Genomic DNA, 19,866 nt, shown 5'->3' with positions numbered 1-19,866 from the left:
GTGTCGAGCCCCGGAAAGTCGACCTCGCGCGTCCTTTTTTCTGTGACGTATTTTTTCTTCGGAAAATCTTTAGTAATTGCTTCGGGAAGTGCTCCGGAAGCCCCTCCGGTTTCGTTGCCCCTTCCCGTATTTTCAGTCTTTGCCCCGGTAAGTTTTCTTTCGTCGTCGGGGTAGGCCTCTTTTCGGCCTCGGTCGAGATTTTTCTCCCTCAAAGTTTTGGTCATTTCGGATTTTGATTTAGCCGGCGTGATTTTTCCGCCCATGACATCGAAGCCTTCCAGCGGCTTCAAGAAGTGCACCCAGTGCGCCCGGGTAATCTCGCTCACTGACAGGCACGCGTCGTGTCTTCAGTGTCTGGGGGCCGAGCACCGCCCTCAGGCCTGTAGTCTGTGTTCCCTCTTACAAAGGCGGACTCAGGTACCGAGATTGGCCCAGTGGAACGTTTTGTTCTCGGGCTCTTCGTCGGCATCGGCACTGGGGGTATCGTGTGCATCGACGTCTTCAGCGTCCAGAGTTTCATCCTCGGCCGCCAGTGCATCGAGTGCATCGAGGCATCGGCCCTCTGCATCGGCGCCGAGACATCGGATAGCTGCATCGACATCGGTGGTACCGGGACCTCGTCTGCTGATGTCGTCGGACGGTGGTGCATCGTCAGGAGTGCAGGTGAGGGCTGTCCATTCCCCTGCTGGTGGCGGTGAGCCTTCGGGTGGGTCTCCCCCTACCCTGAGGGCTCCTGCGGTACAGCCCCCCCCGAGACCGACCCCCTTCGGCCTCGGCCCCGAGGAAGCGACGGCTGGATTCTACGTCCTCCTCGTCGGTACCGGGAAGCTCCGGTGACATGCTTCGTTCCAAGAAGTCGAAGAAGCATCGTCACCGGTCCCTTTCCCGTGTCGGTACCAAGAGCTCTGGGTCGCCGAGGGAGTCGGCACCCAGCAGGCATCGGCACCGAGAGGACCGCTCACCCTCTGTTCAGGAGGTGTCGATGCGCTCCACTCTGGACAGCCCGGAACAGCCTCCTCGCCCGGAACAGGTTCTGACGTCGACGCCTGTATCGACTTCCATGCCTTTCTCTGCAGCCGCTCTAAACGAGAGCCTCCGGGCCGTTCTCCCAGAGATCCTGGGAGAGCTGTTGCGCCCTACCCCTCCGGTACCGGCGGTGCTTGCGCCACCGGTACCGTCGAGCGTGGCGCCGGCTGGCCCATCGCCCGAGGTGAGGTCTCCGGCGTCGGTACCGTGTGCGGTGCCGGCTGCCGTCGCCTCCCAGGAAGGCTCCCCGACTACGTCGGCGGAGGGAGCTTCGCCGATGCGGGCGAGGGAGTCTACCTCTCGACGCCCCCATCGTGGACGTGGCTCCACGGAGTCGAGTCGGGCACGGTTGCAGACACAGGTCCGTGAACTTGTGTCTGACACAGAGGGTGAGGCCTCGTGGGAAGAGGAAGAAGACCCCAGATATTTCTCTGACGAGGAGTCTGAGGGTCTTCCTTCCGATCCCACTCCCTCTCCTGAAAGACAGCTTTCTTTTCCTGAGAGTCTGTCTTTCGCTTCCTTTGTCCGGGAGATGTCTACGGCCATCCCCTTCCCGGTGGTTGTGGAGGACGAGCCCAGGGCTGAAATGTTTGAGCTCCTGGACTATCCTTCTCCACCTAAGGAAGCGTCCACTGTTCCCTTGCATCATGTCCTAAAAAAGACATTGCTTGCGAACTGGACAAAACCCTTAACTAATCCCCACATCCCCAAGAAGATCGAGTCCCAGTACCGGATCCATGGGGACCCAGATCTGATGCGCACCCAGTTGCCTCATGATTCTGGAGTTGTGGATCTGGCCCTAAAGAAGGCTAAGAGTTCTAGGGAGCATGCTTCGGCGCCCCCGGGCAAGGACTCTAGAACCTTAGACTCCTTTGGGAGGAAGGCCTACCATTCTTCTATGCTCGTGGCCAAAATTCAGTCGTACCAGCTCTACACGAGCATACACATGCGGAACAATGTGCGGCAGTTGGCGGGCTTGGTTGATGTTCTCCCCCCTGAGCAAGCCAAGCCTTTTCAGGAGGTGGTCAGGCAGCTGAAGGCGTGCAGAAAATTCCTGGCCAGAGGGGTGTATGACACCTTTGATGTTGCGTCCAGGGCCGCTGCTCAAGGTGTGGTGATGCGCAGGCTCTCATGGCTGCGTGCCTCCGACCTGGAGAATAGAATCCAGCAGCGGATTGCGGACTCGCCTTGCCGTGCGGATAATATTTTTGGAGAGAAAGTCGAACAGGTGGTAGAGCAGCTCCACCAGTGGGATACCGCATTCGACAAGTTCTCCCGCCGGCAGCCTTCAGCTTCTACCTCTACAGGTAGACGATTTTTCGGGGGAAGGAAGACTGTTCCCTACTCTTCTGGCAAGCGTAGGTACAATCCTCCTTCTCGACAGCCTGCGGCCCAGGCTAAGCCCCAGCGCGCTCGCTCTCGTCAGCAGCGTGTGACTCAGCAAGGCCCCTCGGCTCCCCAGCAAAAGCAAGGGGCGAGCTTTTGACTGGCTCCAGCAGAGCATAGCCGCCATCCAAGTGTCAGTGCCGGGCGACCTGCCAGTCGGAGGGAGGTTGAAAGCTTTTCACCAAAGGTGGCCTCTCATAACCTCCGATCAGTGGGTTCTCCAAATAGTCCGGCAAGGATACACCCTCAATTTGGCCTCAAACCTCCAAATTGTCCACCGGGAGCTCAGTCTTACAGCTTCCAGCACAGGCAGGTACTTGCAGAGGAACTCTCCGCCCTTCTCAGCGCCAATGCGGTCGAGCCCGTGCCATCTGGGCAAGAAGGGCTGGGATTCTATTCCAGGTACTTCCTTGTGGAAAAGAAAACAGGGGGGATGCGTCCCATCCTAGACCTAAGGGCCCTGAACAAATATCTGGTCAAAGAAAAGTTCAGGATGCTTCCCCTGGGCACCCTACTTCCCATGATTCAGGAAAACGATTGGCTATGCTCTCTGGACTTGAAGGATGCCTACACACACATCCCGATACTGCCAGCTCACAGACAGTATCTGCGATTTCTGCTGGGCACACGTCACTTCCAGTACTGTGTGCTACCCTTTGGGCTCGCCTCTGCGCCCAGGGTGTTCACAAAGTGCTTAGCTGTAGTAGCAGCAGCACTTCGCAGGCTGGGGGTGCACGTGTTCCCATATCTCGACGATTGGCTGGTGAAGAACACGTCCGAGGCAGGAGCCCTGCAGTCCATGCAGATGACTATTCGCCTCCTGGAGCTACTGGGGTTTGTGATAAATTACCCAAAGTCCCATCTTCTCCCAGCACAGAGACTCGAATTCATAGGAGCTCTGCTGGATTCTCGGACGGCTCGCACCTATCTCCCAGAGGCGAGAGCCAACAACCTGTTGTCCCTCGTCTCGCGGGTGCGAGCGTCCCAGCAGATCACAGCTCAGCAGATGTTGAGATTGCTGGGCCACATGGCCTCCACAGTTCATGTGACTCCCATGGCCCGCCTTCACATGAGATCTGCTCAATGGACCCTAGCTTCCCAGTGGTTTCAGGCTGCTGGGGATCTAGAAGACGTGATCCACCTGTCCACGAGTTTTCTCGAATCCCTGTATTGGTGGACGATTTGGTCCAATTTGACTCTGGGACGTCCTTTCCAAATTCCTCAGCCACAAAAAGTGCTGACCACGGATGCGTCTCTCCTGGGGTGGGGAGCTCATGTCGATGGGCTTCACACCCAAGGAAGCTGGTCCCTCCAGGAACGCGATCTACAGATCAATCTTCTGGAGTTGCGAGCGATCTGGAACGCTCTGAAGGCTTTCAGAGATCGGCTGTCCCACCAAATTATCCAAATTCAGACAGACAACCAGGTTGCCATGTACTATGTCAACAAGCAGGGGGGCACCGGATCTCGCCCCCTGTGTCAGGAAGCCGTCAGCATGTGGCTCTGGGCTCGCCGGCACGGCATGGTGCTCCAAGCCACATATCTGGCAGGCGTAAACAACAGTCTGGCCGACAGACTGAGCAGGATTATGCAACCTCACGAGTGGTCGCTCAACTCCCGAGTGGTGCGCCAGATCTTCCAAGCGTGGGGCACCCCCTTGGTGGATCTCTTTGCATCTCGAGCAAACCACAAAGTCCCTCAGTACTGTTCCAGGCTTCAGGCCCACGGCAGACTGGCATCGGATGCCTTCCTCCTGGATTGGGGGGAGGGCCTGCTGTATGCTTATCCTCCCATTCCTCTGTTGGGGAAGACTTTGTTGAAACTCAAGCAAGACCGAGGCACCATGATTCTGATTGCTCCTTTTTGGCCGCGTCAGATCTGGTTCTCTCTTCTTCTGGAGTTATCCTCCGAAGAACCGTGGAGATTGGAGTGTTTTCCGACCCTCATCACGCAGGACGAAGGGGCTCTTCTGCATCCCAACCTCCGGTCCCTGGCTCTCACGGCCTGGATGTTGAGAGCGTAGACTTTGCCTCTTTGGGTCTGTCAGAGGGTGTCTCCCGCATCTTGCTTGCTTCCAGGAAAGATTCCACTAAGAGGAGTTACTTCTTTCTATGGAGGAGGTTTGCCGTCTGGTGTGACAGCAAGGCCCTAGATCCTCGCTCTTGTCCTACACAGACCCTGCTGGAATACCTTCTGCACTTGTCTGAGTCTGGTCTCAAGACCAACTCTGTAAGGGTTCACCTTAGTGCAATCAGTGCATACCATTACCATGTGGAAGGTAAGCCGATCTCAGGACAGCCTTTAGTTGTTCGCTTCATGAGAGGTTTGCTTTTGTCAAAGCCCCCTGTCAAGCCTCCTACAGTGTCATGGGATCTCAATGTCGTTCTCACCCAGCTGATGAAACCTCCTTTTGAGCCACTGAACTCCTGCCATCTGAAGTACTTGACCTGGAAGGTCATTTTCTTGGTGGCAGTTACTTCAGCTCGTAGAGTCAGTGAGCTTCAGGCCCTGGTAGCCCAGGCCCCTTACACCAAATTTCATCATAACAGAGTAGTCCTCCGCACTCACCCTAAGTTCCTGCCAAAGGTCATGTCGGAGTTCCATCTGAACCAGTCAATTGTCTTGCCAACATTCTTTCCCCGTCCTCATTCCTGCCCTGCTGAACGTCAGCTGCACACATTGGACTGCAAGAGAGCATTGGCCTTCTACCTGGAGCGGACACAGCCCAACAGACAGTCCGCCCAATTGTTTGTTTCTTTTGATCCCAACAGGAGGGGAGTGGCTGTGGGGAAACGCACCATATCCAATTGGCTAGCAGATTGCATTTCCTTCACTTACGCCCAGGCTGGGCTGGCTCTTGAGGGTCATGTCACGGCTCATAATGTCAGAGCCATGGCTGCGTCGGTAGCCCACTTGAAGTCAGCCTCTATTGAAGAAATTTGCAAAGCTGCGACGTGGTCATCTGTCCACACATTCACATCTCATTACTGCCTGCAGCAGGATACCCGACGCGACAGTCGGTTCGGGCAGTCAGTTCTTCAGAACCTGTTTGGGCTTTAGGATCCAACTCCACCCCCCGAGGGCCCTGTTTGTTCTGTTCCAGGCTGCACTCTCAGTTAGTTGGTAAATTTTTTAGGTCAATCTCAGTTATGTCCTCGCCGTTGCGAGGCCCAATTGATCATGGTTGTTGTTTTGAGTGAGCCTGGGGGCTAGGGATACCCCATCAGTGAGAACAAGCAGCCTGCTTGTCCTCGGAGAAAGCGAATGCTACATACCTGTAGAAGGTATTCTCCGAGGACAGCAGGCTGATTGTTCTCACAAACCCGCCCGCCTCCCCTTTGGAGTTGTGTCTTCCCTTCTCTTGTCTTACTACATATGAGACTGGCCGGCTCGAGCCGGTTTCGGGCGGGAAGACGGCCGCGCATGCGCGGTGCGCGCGGGCGCGCGAGGGCTAGCAAAGGACTTTGCTAGTGAAGATTCCGATTGGAGGGGCTGCCGTGGACGTCACCCATCAGTGAGAACAATCAGCCTGCTGTCCTCGGAGAATACCTTCTACAGGTATGTAGCATTCGCTTTACAATACAACTTGTTATTTTTTCAGATATTACCCCCATGCTCCTATGTATCTAAATCCACCTTCTTTACACAAAGACTTAAGCCACTTATTGAATTCCACTGTTTTGCATAGTTTTTCCTCTCCCTTCCCTCATGTAGGAATTACTTCAGAAAAAGCCACAGTCCGAACCAAAGATTTCAGTCACTCCCCAAGCTTCTGGAACGCTCTCTGTGTTGTAAACTTGCTATATTGTTAGCCAGGTCATTTGCCCCCAGGTAAATTACAACACAGTATTTGAAGCCTTGCTCTCTTCTCAGATCACGTTCAGTATTTGGTCGGTAGCTGAGGATCCTGGAAGGCATTTCACTAGGCTGGAACCCTTAAACTGTGTTCGTAAGTTAATGCCTCTGATAATGGAGTCTCCTAGCAGTAAGAATTTTCTGCTTTCACCAATCTGTCATTGTCTGGGGGATGTTTCTTGGGTTGTGCTACCTTCATTACCTCTGGTTCCATCTCAGTACTTCTTTTTCAGCATCATTATAATGCAATGCAGGAAAAGAATTAGACGGGCAAAAGTTGAGAGGGCGAGTACTTCTGTGTCACAGTTCTTACTCTACCAGAGCCTATTGTGACCCATCTTTTCCTCTGTTGTTTCATTTTCTGTGGCAATGGTGGTCGTAAATTGGCTGGGAATTGAGTAATCCTGGATGCTTCTTTAATTGTAGCCAGTTCCTTCTTGAGTTTGTTGATCTCATCTTTCAAACCTGATACTTGGAGACAGGAAAATCTCGTAAGGTTCCAGTTAGTTTGCCTTAGGGTTAAAGCAGAACATGTATTACACTGAATGAAAGTTATGTTGATGTGATTCACTAGTGTGAAAAGGTGAACTGTGATAGGGGATAACAAGGAATATGATTGACCAATTAGGGTGTTATGAAGATACTTCTCCCTTGATTGTCCTATGTAAAGGGGTCCTATATAAAGGAAATGCACCTAGGGGTGGTTGGGACTATAGAGTCAGACCCTCTGCAAGTGAAAAGACAGGTCTATTCTTTTTTAATAGGATAGAATAGAAGGAGGGAAAGTCAGTAGTTTATCAGGTAGATGTTAAGAATATGACACAGGTCACATCAGTTTACAATCAAACCAATTCTGAAAATGCCTGTCTTAGCTCAGACAGCTCTCAAGGTAAGCCAAGTGTTCTTTTTTTTTTTCCTTTTACCACACAGATGTACACAATTGCCCCTCCTCCAGAGGCACACAGTCTGAGTCACCAGATGCTATGTAACCAAATTGATTGGGTTAAGTCACTGGCACAGAAGGTTCAAAACGGTTATAAAAGCACCTTTAAGACAGTTCCAGTATAGAAATATGAAATGTGTACATATGCTTTAGGCTGTACAACTGAGCACTGGTTTTTATGTCTAGCATAATTTGATCTCTTCATATTTCAGCTTGATCAGGCTTTACTTGATGATGTGTTGCCTGTGATGAAGGACGATGCTTTGCAGTCTTCCCACCCTATTGTTGTAGGTGTGTCAACGCCACCTGAAATAACCTCTGTGTTTGATGGTATATCCTATAGCAAGGTGAGTGGCTTCATATGTCATTCAGATATGTTATGTTACCTTCCAGATTTTAATCTGAAGAGTGTAAAACTATAAGAAATAGTGTGTAGGACCAAAAAGACACGAGAAAAAGTGATTTATTTTATTTATTTATTTATTTATTTACATCAATTTATATACCGTATCTTATTGCTACTGCAAGACAAAACGGTTTACAATTTATAAAAAGAAGCAATACAATAAGTACAAATTGGACAAACATTAGAACTCCAATCATTACAGGAAAGCACAGCAAACCCACAAACTGGCTACATAAGATGAAAAACAGTATAACTCATGATTAGTATACAGGAGAACACCGCAAATACAAGATTAAATACATAATATAATCTACACAGACAAATAATACAGTTTTGATTTGATATACAGTGGTGGAAATAAGTATTTGATCCCTTGCTGATTTTGTAAGTTTGCCCACTGACAAAGACATGAGCAGCCCATAATTGAAGGGTAGGTTATTGGTAACAGTGAGAGATAGCACATCACAAATTAAATCCGGAAAATCACATTGTGGAAAGTATATGAATTTATTTGCATTCTGCAGAGGGAAATAAGTATTTAATCCCTCTGGCAAACAAGACCTAATACTTGGTGGCAAAACCCTTGCTGGCAAGCACAGCGGTCAGACGTCTTCTGTAGTTGATGATGAGGTTTGCACACATGTCAGGAGGAATTTTGGTCCACTCCTCTTTGCAGATCATCTCTAAATCATTAAGAGTTCTGGGCTGTCGCTTGGCAACTCGCAGCTTCAGCTCCCTCCATAAGTTTTCAATGGGATTAAGGTCTGGTGACTGGCTAGGCCACTCCATGACCCTAATGTGCTTCTTCCTGAGCCACTCCTTTGTTGCCTTGGCTGTATGTTTTGGGTCATTGTCGTGCTGGAAGACCCAGCCACGACCCATTTTTAAGGCCCTGGCGGAGGGAAGGAGGTTGTCACTCAGAATTGTACGGTACATGGCCCCATCCATTCTCCCATTGATGCGGTGAAGTAGTCCTGTGCCCTTAGCAGAGAAACACCCCCAAAACATAACATTTCCACCTCCATGCTTGACAGTGGGGACGGTGTTCTTTGGGTCATAGGCAGCATTTCTCTTCCTCCAAACACGGCGAGTTGAGTTCATGCCAAAGAGCTCAATTTTTGTCTCATCTGACCACAGCACCTTCTCCCAATCACTCTCGGCATCATCCAGGTGTTCACTGGCAAACTTCAGACGGGCCGTCACATGTGCCTTCCGGAGCAGGGGGACCTTGCGGGCACTGCAGGATTGCAATCCGTTATGTCGTAATGTGTTACCAATGGTTTTCGTGGTGACAGTGGTCCCAGCTGCCTTGAGATCATTGACAAGTTCCCCCCTTGTAGTTGTAGGCTGATTTCTAACCTTCCTCATGATCAAGGATACCCCACGAGGTGAGATTTTGCGTGGAGCCCCAGATCTTTGTCGATTGACAGTCATTTTGTACTTCTTCCATTTTCTTACTATGGCACCAACAGTTGTCTCCTTCTCGCCCAGCGTCTTACTGATGGTTTTGTAGCCCATTCCAGCCTTGTGCAGGTGTATGATCTTGTCCCTGACATCCTTAGACAGCTCCTTGCTCTTGGCCATTTTGTAGAGGTTAGAGTCTGACTGATTCACTGAGTCTGTGGACAGGTGTCTTTCATACAGGTGACCATTGCCGACAGCTGTCTGTCATGCAGGTAACGAGTTGATTTGGAGCATCTACCTGGTCTGTAGGGGCCAGATCTCTTACTGGTTGGTGGGGGATCAAATACTTATTTCCCTCTGCAGAATGCAAATAAATTCATATACTTTCCACAATGTGATTTTCCGGATTTAATTTGTGATGTGCTATCTCTCACTGTTACCAATAACCTACCCTTCAATTATGGGCTGCTCATGTCTTTGTCAGTGGGCAAACTTACAAAATCAGCAAGGGATCAAATACTTATTTCCACCACTGTATATTACAGATGACCAAAAGCAGAAACCGTAGTCAAGCAAAAAGCCAAGATGGTGATAGTGTGCTTAAGAGGTCAGCTTTACTTCCTGTTTGTAGTAATTAACGTAAAAGAGTACGGTGAAGACACACATTCCATGATGAAGAGTTTAATTGGCCTAACAATGGCGCAATGAAATTGTTAACACAAAGAACACAGGAAGTCTCAGCTTTCAAAGCACAGTGCCCTAATTGCTAATCACATAATTGGTCCTGGGAAATCAAGTATAAAAGCATCTTTCTAGAGTGTTTGTTGATTTGATAGAGGGAGCCTAAAACTTGAAAGTGAATTACAGGTGTGTTTGAACAGTTGTCATTTTTGCGTAATGGTGCTTGTGGATGTGTTTACTGCTGTGGAACATGACGATATGAGTTCCACCTACTGCTACACACTATGCGCTGCAGCATTAGTTTGGAGTGTTTTCATCTCCGTCATTGGCAACAGAGCAGCAGGACAGGCAAGGATACCTGCTTCCCTGTTCCATTGCTTCTCATGTTATCAGTGGTTATGCCAGACAACCTAAATGGAAAGGATTTGATGGAGCAAGGAATTCCCCACATTTTCATGCATATGGGATGGTAAATTCAGTCCAAGTTTAACATCTTCCTGCAGAATCAAGAGGACTCCTTAAGTTTTGGTCATTTAAAGTTTTTCTTTTTCTATTTTTCTCATAGGGCGCATCCATTTTAAGAATGCTTCAAGATTGGATTACACCTGAAACATTTCGGGAAGGTTGTCAAGTATGACTGTTTTTTATTGGCTTTGTTAATGATGAAGCACAGAGATCTATATGAGTAATTTAGTTCATCAAAGTGTATTAGCACTAACAGAGATGCTTAACGAATGTCAGATTACCATTGTTACACTTTTCTGATCGTTATTGTTGAGTAATGTGTACACATTTTCAATGTGCTTATAAAGTGCATTACATTTCAATAAGATTTTGAATTCAGCAATGCAGCCATATTAACAAGCTAATATAAAAAGCTACACTTTGGAGATGTTGTTCCAGTGTATATATTAATGGCAATGTTAATACAGTGTGCCATTAGTAAGAAACAATTCACTAAATGGTTTATGTCCTTTATTCAAGCATAACAATTGTGTTAAAATTATGCATTAACATGCGATTCTAATATGCTTTAATAAACAGATTTGATAGAGTAGTTTATTGAAATATACTCTTGACTAAGTATATTTCAACTTAGGTTGAACTAAGGTCCTAATGCTTTGCGTTTCAGAGTATTTTCGGAGTTTTTCATTTAGTTCCAGTTTATAGATGAGCATTTTGGGGAGGGGTAATTTTATAAAGCTTTTTCCATGAGCAAACCATGTTCTACACTTGGAAAATGGCTCTTATAAAATTGTGTTGGGTATACACAAGTAAAAAGTAGGTGAATGATGCATTTACCACTCACTGTTAACTTTTCTAAAAAAAAATTTGTCCCGATATTCACCAGACTAAAACTCAAAATTTTCTATTGATAGTTTCTTAGGGGCCCTTTTACTAAAGCGTGGGAAGCTCACCGCAGGCTTCATGTGCGGCAACCTGGAACTACCGCTGGCCCAGCACCGGGTTAACGCGGGAGCCCCTACCACCACAGTGGGTGGTGGTAAGTGCTTCCCCTGAAATGGCCATGTGGCAAGTGCGAACTTACTGCATGACCACTTCTTTTTTTTTTTTTGGCCTTTTTACCCACTGTAGTAAAATGGGCTCTAGCGCACGGCTAAATTGGCTGCCACTACTAGTGCAGAGCCCCCTTTTCCTGCAGCTTAGTAAAAAGGCCCCAAAAAGGGCCCCTTAGACCCATAATTCTGGTGATACAATGAAGATCTAACTAGATGTGTAAACATGGGCTGATTAACATAAATTAAATTAATTCAGAAAATGAAATTCAATGCTGTTTTATAAAATATACCTGTTCTAGGTGTGCCACCCACTCAGATTTAGTTATATTCTAATTTCAAATGATTAGTTTGCGGTGAGGCACTTTTGTCTCAAAAACAGGAAAAAAAACCTGTCCAGGACAAATAGGGTGGTCTTGTCCTTTTTGCAGCTACTACCAAAAAGCACATTAATTATTAGCCAAGAAGAACTTTGTTCCATTGTGATGGCAAATGAGTTCTGTTGCAAATGAATGCTGGTACTCCTGTAGCATGTGAAACAACTACAACCTTACCCTGTTCCACTGTGGAATAACTGTTCTGCCAAGAAATTCAGAATATTTTATTGTGTTTTGCTTTGTTAGACGTACCTGAAGGTGTTTGAATTCAGAAATGCCCGAACTGATGATTTCTGGGAATCCATGAGAATGGTATGCATTAGAGCACTCTTGCCTTAGTCTGGTTGAGGGGATGGATTTTTTTTTTAAACTCTCTGAATGTGGCAAACTGCTATGTTTAGGTAAGTGATAAACCAGTGAAAGATGTCATGGACACCTGGACCAGGCAGATGGGTTATCCTGTTCTAAATGTGGAATCAAAATTCAAAGTCACTCAGAAACGTTTCCTGTTGGACCCCAATGCAAACTCTTCTCAACCTCCTTCTGACCTGAAGTAAGTCTCACTTTTATTGACGATACCTATGAAAAGAATATATAAAGACTGCCATATTAATCTACTAGAAACTAGCAAGAAATCAATATGCAATTGCTTGTGATGGGGAATAAAAAAAAGTCTTGCTTTTGATATCTAAAGATAAGCTGGTCTCCACCAACCACTAGAGCAGGGCTTGACAAATTACTACTACTACTACTTAGCATTTCTATAGCGCTACAAGGGTTACGCAGCGCTGTACAAGTTAAGACCCCAGGAGCCAGATTGTCATGGCACCTAAAATATCTGACCTGACTCCTAGGTTTTGCACCCTGGCCCGAACATATTTTTTGTACCTGTCTGCAGTCCCTGTTACTCCTGCACGGTCCATCTAGTCTGCCCAACAAGATAAACTCATATGTGCTGCTACTTGTCTATACCTTACCTTGATTTGTATCAGCCATTTTCAGGGCACAGACTGTAGAAGTCTTGCCCAGCACTAGCCCCGCCTCCCAATCTCGGCTAAGCTTCTGAGGATCCATTCCTTCTGAACAGGATTCCTTTGTTTATCCCACGCATGCTTGAATTCCGCTACCATTTTCATCTCCACCACCTCCCGCGGGAGGGCATTCCAAGTATCTACCACTCTCTCCGTGAAAAAATAGTTCCTGACATTTTTCGTGAGTTTGCCCCCCTTCAATCTCATATCATGTCCTCTAGTTCTACCGCCTTCCCATCTACGGAAAAGGTTCGTTTGCGGATTAATACCTTTCAAATATTTGAAAGTCTGTGTCATATCACCCCTGTTTCTCCTTTCCTCCAGGGTATACATGTTCAGGTCAGCAAGTCTCTCCTCATTTGTCTTGTAACGCAAATCCCATACCATTCTCGTAGCTTTTCTTTGCACCGCTTCAATTCTTTTTACATCCTTAACTAGGTATGGCCTCCAAACCTGAACACAATACTCCAGGTGGGGCCTCACCAATGACTTATACAGGGGCATTATACCCTCTTTTCTTCTGCTGGTCACACTTCTCTCTATACAGCCTAGCAACCGTCTGGCTACGCCCACTGCCTTGTCACACTGTTTCGTCGCCGTCAGATCCTCAGATACTATCACCCCAAGATCCCTCTCCCCGTCCGTACCTATCAGACTCTCCCTGCCTAACACATATGTCTCCCGTGGATTTCTACTCCCTAAGTGCATTACTTTGCATTTCTTCGCATTGAATTTTAATTGCCAAACCTTAGACCATTCTTCTAGCTTCTGCAGATCCTTCTTCATGTTTTCCACTCCCTCCCTGGTGTCCACTCTGTTTCAAATCTTAGTATCGTCTGCAAAAGGCAAACTTTACCTTCTAACCCTTCGGCAATGTCACTCACAAATACATTGAACAGAATCGGCCCCAGCGCCGATCCCTGAGGCACTCCACTACTCACCTTTCCCTCCTCCAAGCGCATTCCATTAACCACCACCCTCTGGCTTCTGTCCGTCAACCAGTTCCTAATCCACTTAACCACTTCAGGTCCTATCTTCAGCCTGTCCAGTTTATTCAAGAGCCTCATGTGGGGAACCGTGTCAAAAGCTTTGCTGAAATCTAAGTAGATTACGTCTATAGCACGTCCTTGATTCAATTCTCCAGTCACCCAGTCAAAGAATTCAATGAGATTCGTTTGACACGATTTCCCTTTGGTAAAACCATGTTGTTTTGGATCTTGCAACTTATTGGCTTCCAGGAAATTCACTATCCTTTCCTTCAGCATCGCTTCCATTACTTTTCCAATAACCGAAGTGAGGCTTACCGGTCTGTAGTTTCCAGCTTCTTCCCTATCACCACTTTTGTGAAGAGGGACCACCTCTGCCGTTCTCCAATCGCATGGAACCTCTCCTGTCTCCAAGGATTTATTAAACAAATCTTTAAGAGGACCCGCCAAAACCTCTCTGAGCTCCCTCAATATCCTGGAGTGGATCCCGTCCGTTCCCATGGCTTTGTCCACCTTTAGGTTTCTTAGTTGTTCATACACACTCTCTTCTGTGAACAGTGGTATATCCACTCCACTCTCATATGTACTTTTGCCAGTCAATTGTGGTCCTTCTCCAGGATTTTCTTCAGTGAAAACAGAACAAAAGTATCTATTTAGCAAATTTGCCTTTCCTTCATCATTATTTACATAGCGGTTCACAGCATCTTTCAGTCTCACAATTCCTTTTTTAGTCATTTTCCTTTCACTAATATACCTGAAGAAATTTTTGTCACCCCTCCTTACCTTTCTAGCCATTTGTTCTTCCACTTGCGCTTTTGCCAGATGTATCTCTCTCTTGGCTTCCTTCAGTTTCATCCGGTATTCCTCTCCGTGTTTCTCTTCTTGAGTTTTTCTGTATTTCTGGAACGCCAACTCTTTAGCTTTTATTTTCTCAGCCACTTTCTTGGAGAACCGTATCGGTTTCCTTTTTCTCTTGCTTTTATTTACTCTCCTTACATAAAGGTTTGTGGCCCTATTTATAGTTTCTTTCAGCCTGGACCACTGCCCTTCCACTTCTCGTACGTTTTCCCAGCCCATCAGCTCCTTCCTCAGGTATTCCCCCATTTTACTAAAGTCAGCATGCTTGAAATCCAGGACTTTAAGTTTTGAGTGGCCACCCTCCACTTCAGCCGTCATATCAAACCAAACTGTTTGATGGTCACTGCTGCCCAGGTGGGCACCCACTCGGACATTTGACACACTATCCCCATTTGTGAGTACCAGATCCAGCGTCGCTCCCTCCCTCATGGGTTCCGTCACCATTTGAGCAGAGCAATGATGGCAATATTGTTGTTTTTTTTTAATTAGCATATTGATGGAAGAATAGTTTCCTTAAAACAGCGCAACAGATCATGAATACCAGTTGGTAGCTATTGAATTTTGTTTATTTATATATGCTTTATACAATGCAATGCTGGTAGGAGCCTTTATCAATGAAGATTTCACTTGTAGTTTATCTTTTTTTTTTGTGATGTTATTTTTTTCTATGGGGGCTATTTTGTCAAGGGTTATTTTGAGGGAAGGGCCATTTTGTTACAAGGCTGTTTTGTTTGGCTTTTTTCGTGGGGCTATTTTGTCAAGTCTATTATGTCGGGGTGCCGGAATTAATACCAGTATTTTATTTCTCACTTTTAGAGATGTTAGACTTAAAAAAATTTTAATAATTCTTTTCAATATCTGGCAGCAAAAATTTGGAATGATCTGCCAAATCAGATCAGATTTATTTGGTCTTATTTTATTTTTAGAAAAGAATTGACGACTTTATTGCTTACAGATTTAGAATCAATGTAATTTGAAATGGTTTGGTATTTTCTGTAATTCCATCTTATTGGGATGTTCTCTTTTTCTATAATCCGCAATGAATCCTATGGAGATATAGCGGAATATAAGACATGTATGGTATATTCTTATGTGCATCATATCATTTAGCATGTGCTAATCTGTTAGCATGCCTTAGTAAAAGGACCCCCTTAATGATATAAGCAATGTACTAAGTTTTGCAATTAATAAACTTTCAAAACATAAACTTTCCCATCAACAAAATTTTGAAAGTCCTTGATCTGTAATGTTAAATCACAAATGTTGCAAGACATACATCTAAAATGACCCAATGGCAAAACATATTTCTTTAACATTCTTCATTCCATCTTAAAGAACGTGGTACTCAAAATGTCCTTCAAACTGTTCTCTCTAGTGATACCAATCTGTAATTGTGATTGTTGAAGTAAAGGATTTAATTGCACTATTCCCCAATTCTTTTTCAAAATGCCACATGAGAACCCTGAGAAGAAAATCTTAAAACACACAGTGTTATCTACAGGTTTTTCTACACTTTTTTTTTTCTAGCAGCAAATCTTTATTATAATATCTTGCCCTCTTGTAAGCTCTTCTTACCACTGTAGATGGATAACCCCTACATAACAACTTCTTCATCATCCTTTTAGCCTGAATCTTAAATCCTTTAGTTTTTAATACATTTTTATTGATGACAAACCAAGTGGTACAATCAACAAGTACAGGAGAAATGCAGTAATTCCAACGTGAAATTCAGATCCAACAACCTCAGACACGTTCCAAAAGTTGTTTTTTGTTTTTCCAATAAACTTAGACTACCGCATCATGGTACCCCGCTCCCCAATAATAAAGCCAAATCACCACGGTTAACCAGGATCTGGGATTCTGAAGGGCCCCAGTCAACTCAACGGACCAAAAACGAGACCCCCCCCCCCCCCCCCCCCGTAAATGGCTGGTATACTGAGCACTAGCTCTCACTTAACACTCAAGACAATTCAAAATATGACTGCGAGCCTTATGGGAAATAAATAGGGCCCCCAGATGAGCAAAAATGTTTTCTGTCTCTTAGGATGACCTTGGGCTCCATATGATTCCCACACCATTAACTCGTGAAATTTATTTTTCCAGTACCAAAACTGGGGCCTTGATCTCCCAACCAGTGATAGAGAATGCACTTATTCCCCAAGATATATACCTGTCATATGAAGAGAAGTTCCCCTTTTCCCTCCTAGAAGGCTATATCTAAAAGGGCTAACACTTCGAATGAAAACAAAAGGGGGTGCTCTAATACTTATTGATTGTATCAGACCAGTTTGCCCAGAAAGATTTGATGCAAGAACACTGCCAACGCCCATGTAGCAAGAAGGAAGTGCTGGATTTAAACAAACAATATCTTCACTGTGATGAAAATGTACTTAAATGCACTTATAGTAAATTACTGCATATAACAGAGAAAAAAACTGCATGTAACGAAGGAAAAAATGGCCTCACAATCTACTGGAGCTTAAACGGATCATGAATGATCCTCTGTTCATCATTGGCCAAAAAAAACCTTCGAACTTGATATGAAGTCACTAATTGCTGCAGTAACTTTAATTGCTACAAAACGTCCATTCAATACTACTGTGTCAGCAGTTTCAACGATTATATATGCATAGAAGAATGACCACTGCATGCGAGGCATAAGATGTCCCCACCCACCACCTATGAAGTTTAGAATGTTCCTTAGCATCTAGATGCGTTTCCTGCAAAAAAGCAACTGATGTATGTATGTTGATATAAGCTTAAATAGAGCATTCAGCGACAAATTAGAATTTGAGAGGTATAACCATCACATTATCTGTATAAGTAGAAATTTTTATCTCAGAGTCTCCCAACATATAATACCTTTAATGTCTGTAGCCACCCTAATTGCAATAAGAAGAGGTTCTAGGATGATGTTAAAAAGGAGAGGTGAGAATGGGCAGCCCTTTCTAGTTCCTCTCTCCAATAAAATAGGCAGTGAAAGTGAGTTGTTTACCATAATATGAAAAGTTGGACTAGAATGTAACAATTTAACTTGAGTCGTAAAAAAGTCTGGAGCCCCAAACCAATCAAGTACCTTAAACAAAAAGGCCAACTCTACCCTATCAAATGCCTTCTCCACACAATGAGTAAGGCGATGACAGGAGAAGAAAGAGCTTTTAGACAGGATGGAGAGCTGGTGAACAAGTCTTGAATTGTCAGTAATAAGTTGGTGAGGCATAAAGTCAATTTGATTAGAATGAATAATTTTTCATATGATTTTGATAAGTCTGTTGGATAATATTTTTGCGTAAATTTTATAGTCTGCATTGAGTAAGGAGATTGGTCTATAGTTGGAAATCAAGGTGGGATCTTTATTTGGTTTAGGTAATACAGCAGTAGTTGCTTCTGCAAAGCGATTGGTAATAGAGGGGGGTTTGATTCAAGCAATTGAAAATAGAGTAAGTGTGTGGAGATATCTTTTTGGAAAAGGTAATAGAATTCGCAAGAGAAGCCATCAGGTCCCGGTGCCTTTTTAGTTTTTAATTGGGAGACTGCCTTCATAAATTCCTGAGAGGTAATTGGAAATTGCATGTGTTTGATATCATTGGAGTTCCATTTCGGAGATGGAAGAGTTTGTAAAAAGGATTCCAATTCTGTGGGTTCGTATGAGGATTCAGACTGGTATAAAATTGACTAAAATACTGTACTTCTGCCCTACCTCCGCAATGAAGCTTCTAACATTTTGCTATTCTATTATCCTGAAGATCATCTAGGCTTCCCTCATGCACTCTTCTGTAGCACCAGATGTGGCATGCTGTACATGCCCACACTGGACACGCTTAATGGTGCTGCCTTGATGCACCTTGGATGTGTGGGTTTGCTGTGCCTTATCTGTACACAATTCATAGTGATACAGGCTTGCCAAGCCTTGATGATATTGGCTTGGCATATGTTGGATTGGATTAATTAATTTGACATACTGCAGTATGCTTTTGTGTCTAGGCAGTTTACAATAAAAAGGTAAAACATACATCATACAAAATCAAATACAATACAAATTCTAAAGAAATACGTCTTCAAATACAGCCTACATTAACCAAGAAAGAAGGAAATTTTAAAAAAGCATAGAGGTTGCATGGCTACTACTACTACTATTTAGCATTTCTATAGCGCTACAAGGCGTACGCAGCGCTGCACAAACATAGAAGAAAGACAGTCCCTGCTCAAAGAGCTTACAATCTAATAGACAAAAAATAAAGTAATCAAATCAATTAATGTGTACAGGAAGGAGGAGAGGAGGGTGGGTGGAGGCGAGTGGTTACAAGTGGTTACGAGTCAAAAGCAATGTTAAAGAGGTGGGCTTTCAGTCTAGATTTAAAGGTGGCCAAGGATGGGGCAAGACGTAGGGGCTCAGTAAGTTTATTCCAGGCGTAGGGTGCAGCGAGACAGAAGGCGCGAAGTCTGGAGTTGGCAGTAGTGGAGAAGGGAACAGATAAGAAGGATTTATCCATGGAGCGGAGTGCACAGGAAGGGGTGTAGGGAAGGATGAGTGTGGAGAGATACTGGGGAGCAGCAGAGTACATTTGTAGGTTAGTAGAAGAAGTTTGAACAGGATGCGAAAATGGATAGGGAGCCAGTGAAGCGACTTGAGGAGAGGGGTAGTATGAGTAAAGCGACCCTGGCGGAAGACGAGACGGACAGCAGAGTTTTGAACCGATTGGAGAGGGGAGAGGTGACTAAGTGGGAGGCCAGCAAGAAGCAGATTGCAGTAGTCTAAACGAGAAGTGACAAGGGTGTGGACGAGGGTTTTGGTAGAGTGCTCGGAAAGAAAGGGGCAGATTTTACGGATGTTGTAAAGAAAGAAACGACAGGTCTTGGCGATCTGCTGGATATGAGCAGAGAAGGAGAGAGAAGAGTCAAAGATGACCCCAAGGTTTCAAGCTGAGGAGACAGGGAGAATGAGAGAGCCATCAACAGAAATAGAAAACGGGGGGAGGGCCTTACCATACCTTGATTGCATGGGGCTTGACTTGCCTTAGGTATAACAAGCCAGTGCTCAATTGTACTGGCATGTTGCCTTTTCATGGGAGTAGCATTTCATAACTTCACGAGATTGGCATCTCATAAACTCCACAGGATCAGCATACTCTCACTATACAGGCATTGCATGCCATAGCTAAACAGACTTTGCATGCTTATCTACACAGGCCCTCTTGAAATTCACAAATAGGTCTGAAAAAAATGTAAATATAGCGGGGATAGTTAACAAACACATGTAAAATCCTAGTGCTAATATGGTTTATTTAATCATTTATAACCATTCTAACTCAGCACCACACTCCATACTATATGCCCAAATAAACATCCAATTTCTTCAGAAACCTCAGTGGCGAGTCTTTTTTCACATATGGATC

At 45.3% G+C, this 19,866-nt stretch overlaps 1 protein-coding gene across 2 annotated transcripts in view; it reads left to right on the top strand.

Moving 5' to 3' along the window:
• The window catches only part of ENPEP (glutamyl aminopeptidase), a 114,475-nt gene that overhangs the window by 49,654 nt on the left and 44,955 nt on the right, over window positions 1-19,866 (top strand). For both annotated transcript variants that reach the window (XM_030190855.1, XM_030190854.1), the window contains exons 7-10: window positions 7,423-7,557; window positions 10,267-10,332; window positions 11,842-11,907; window positions 11,997-12,148. In XM_030190855.1, coding sequence (XP_030046715.1) covers window positions 7,423-7,557; window positions 10,267-10,332; window positions 11,842-11,907; window positions 11,997-12,148 — 419 coding nt within the window. The remainder of the gene's footprint in view (window positions 1-7,422; window positions 7,558-10,266; window positions 10,333-11,841; window positions 11,908-11,996; window positions 12,149-19,866) is intronic.

This window comes from Microcaecilia unicolor, chromosome 2 (assembly GCF_901765095.1).
Source record: "Microcaecilia unicolor chromosome 2, aMicUni1.1, whole genome shotgun sequence".
Taxonomy (NCBI): domain Eukaryota; kingdom Metazoa; phylum Chordata; class Amphibia; order Gymnophiona; family Siphonopidae; genus Microcaecilia; species Microcaecilia unicolor.
This window is presented reverse-complemented; position numbering and strand designations above follow the sequence as displayed.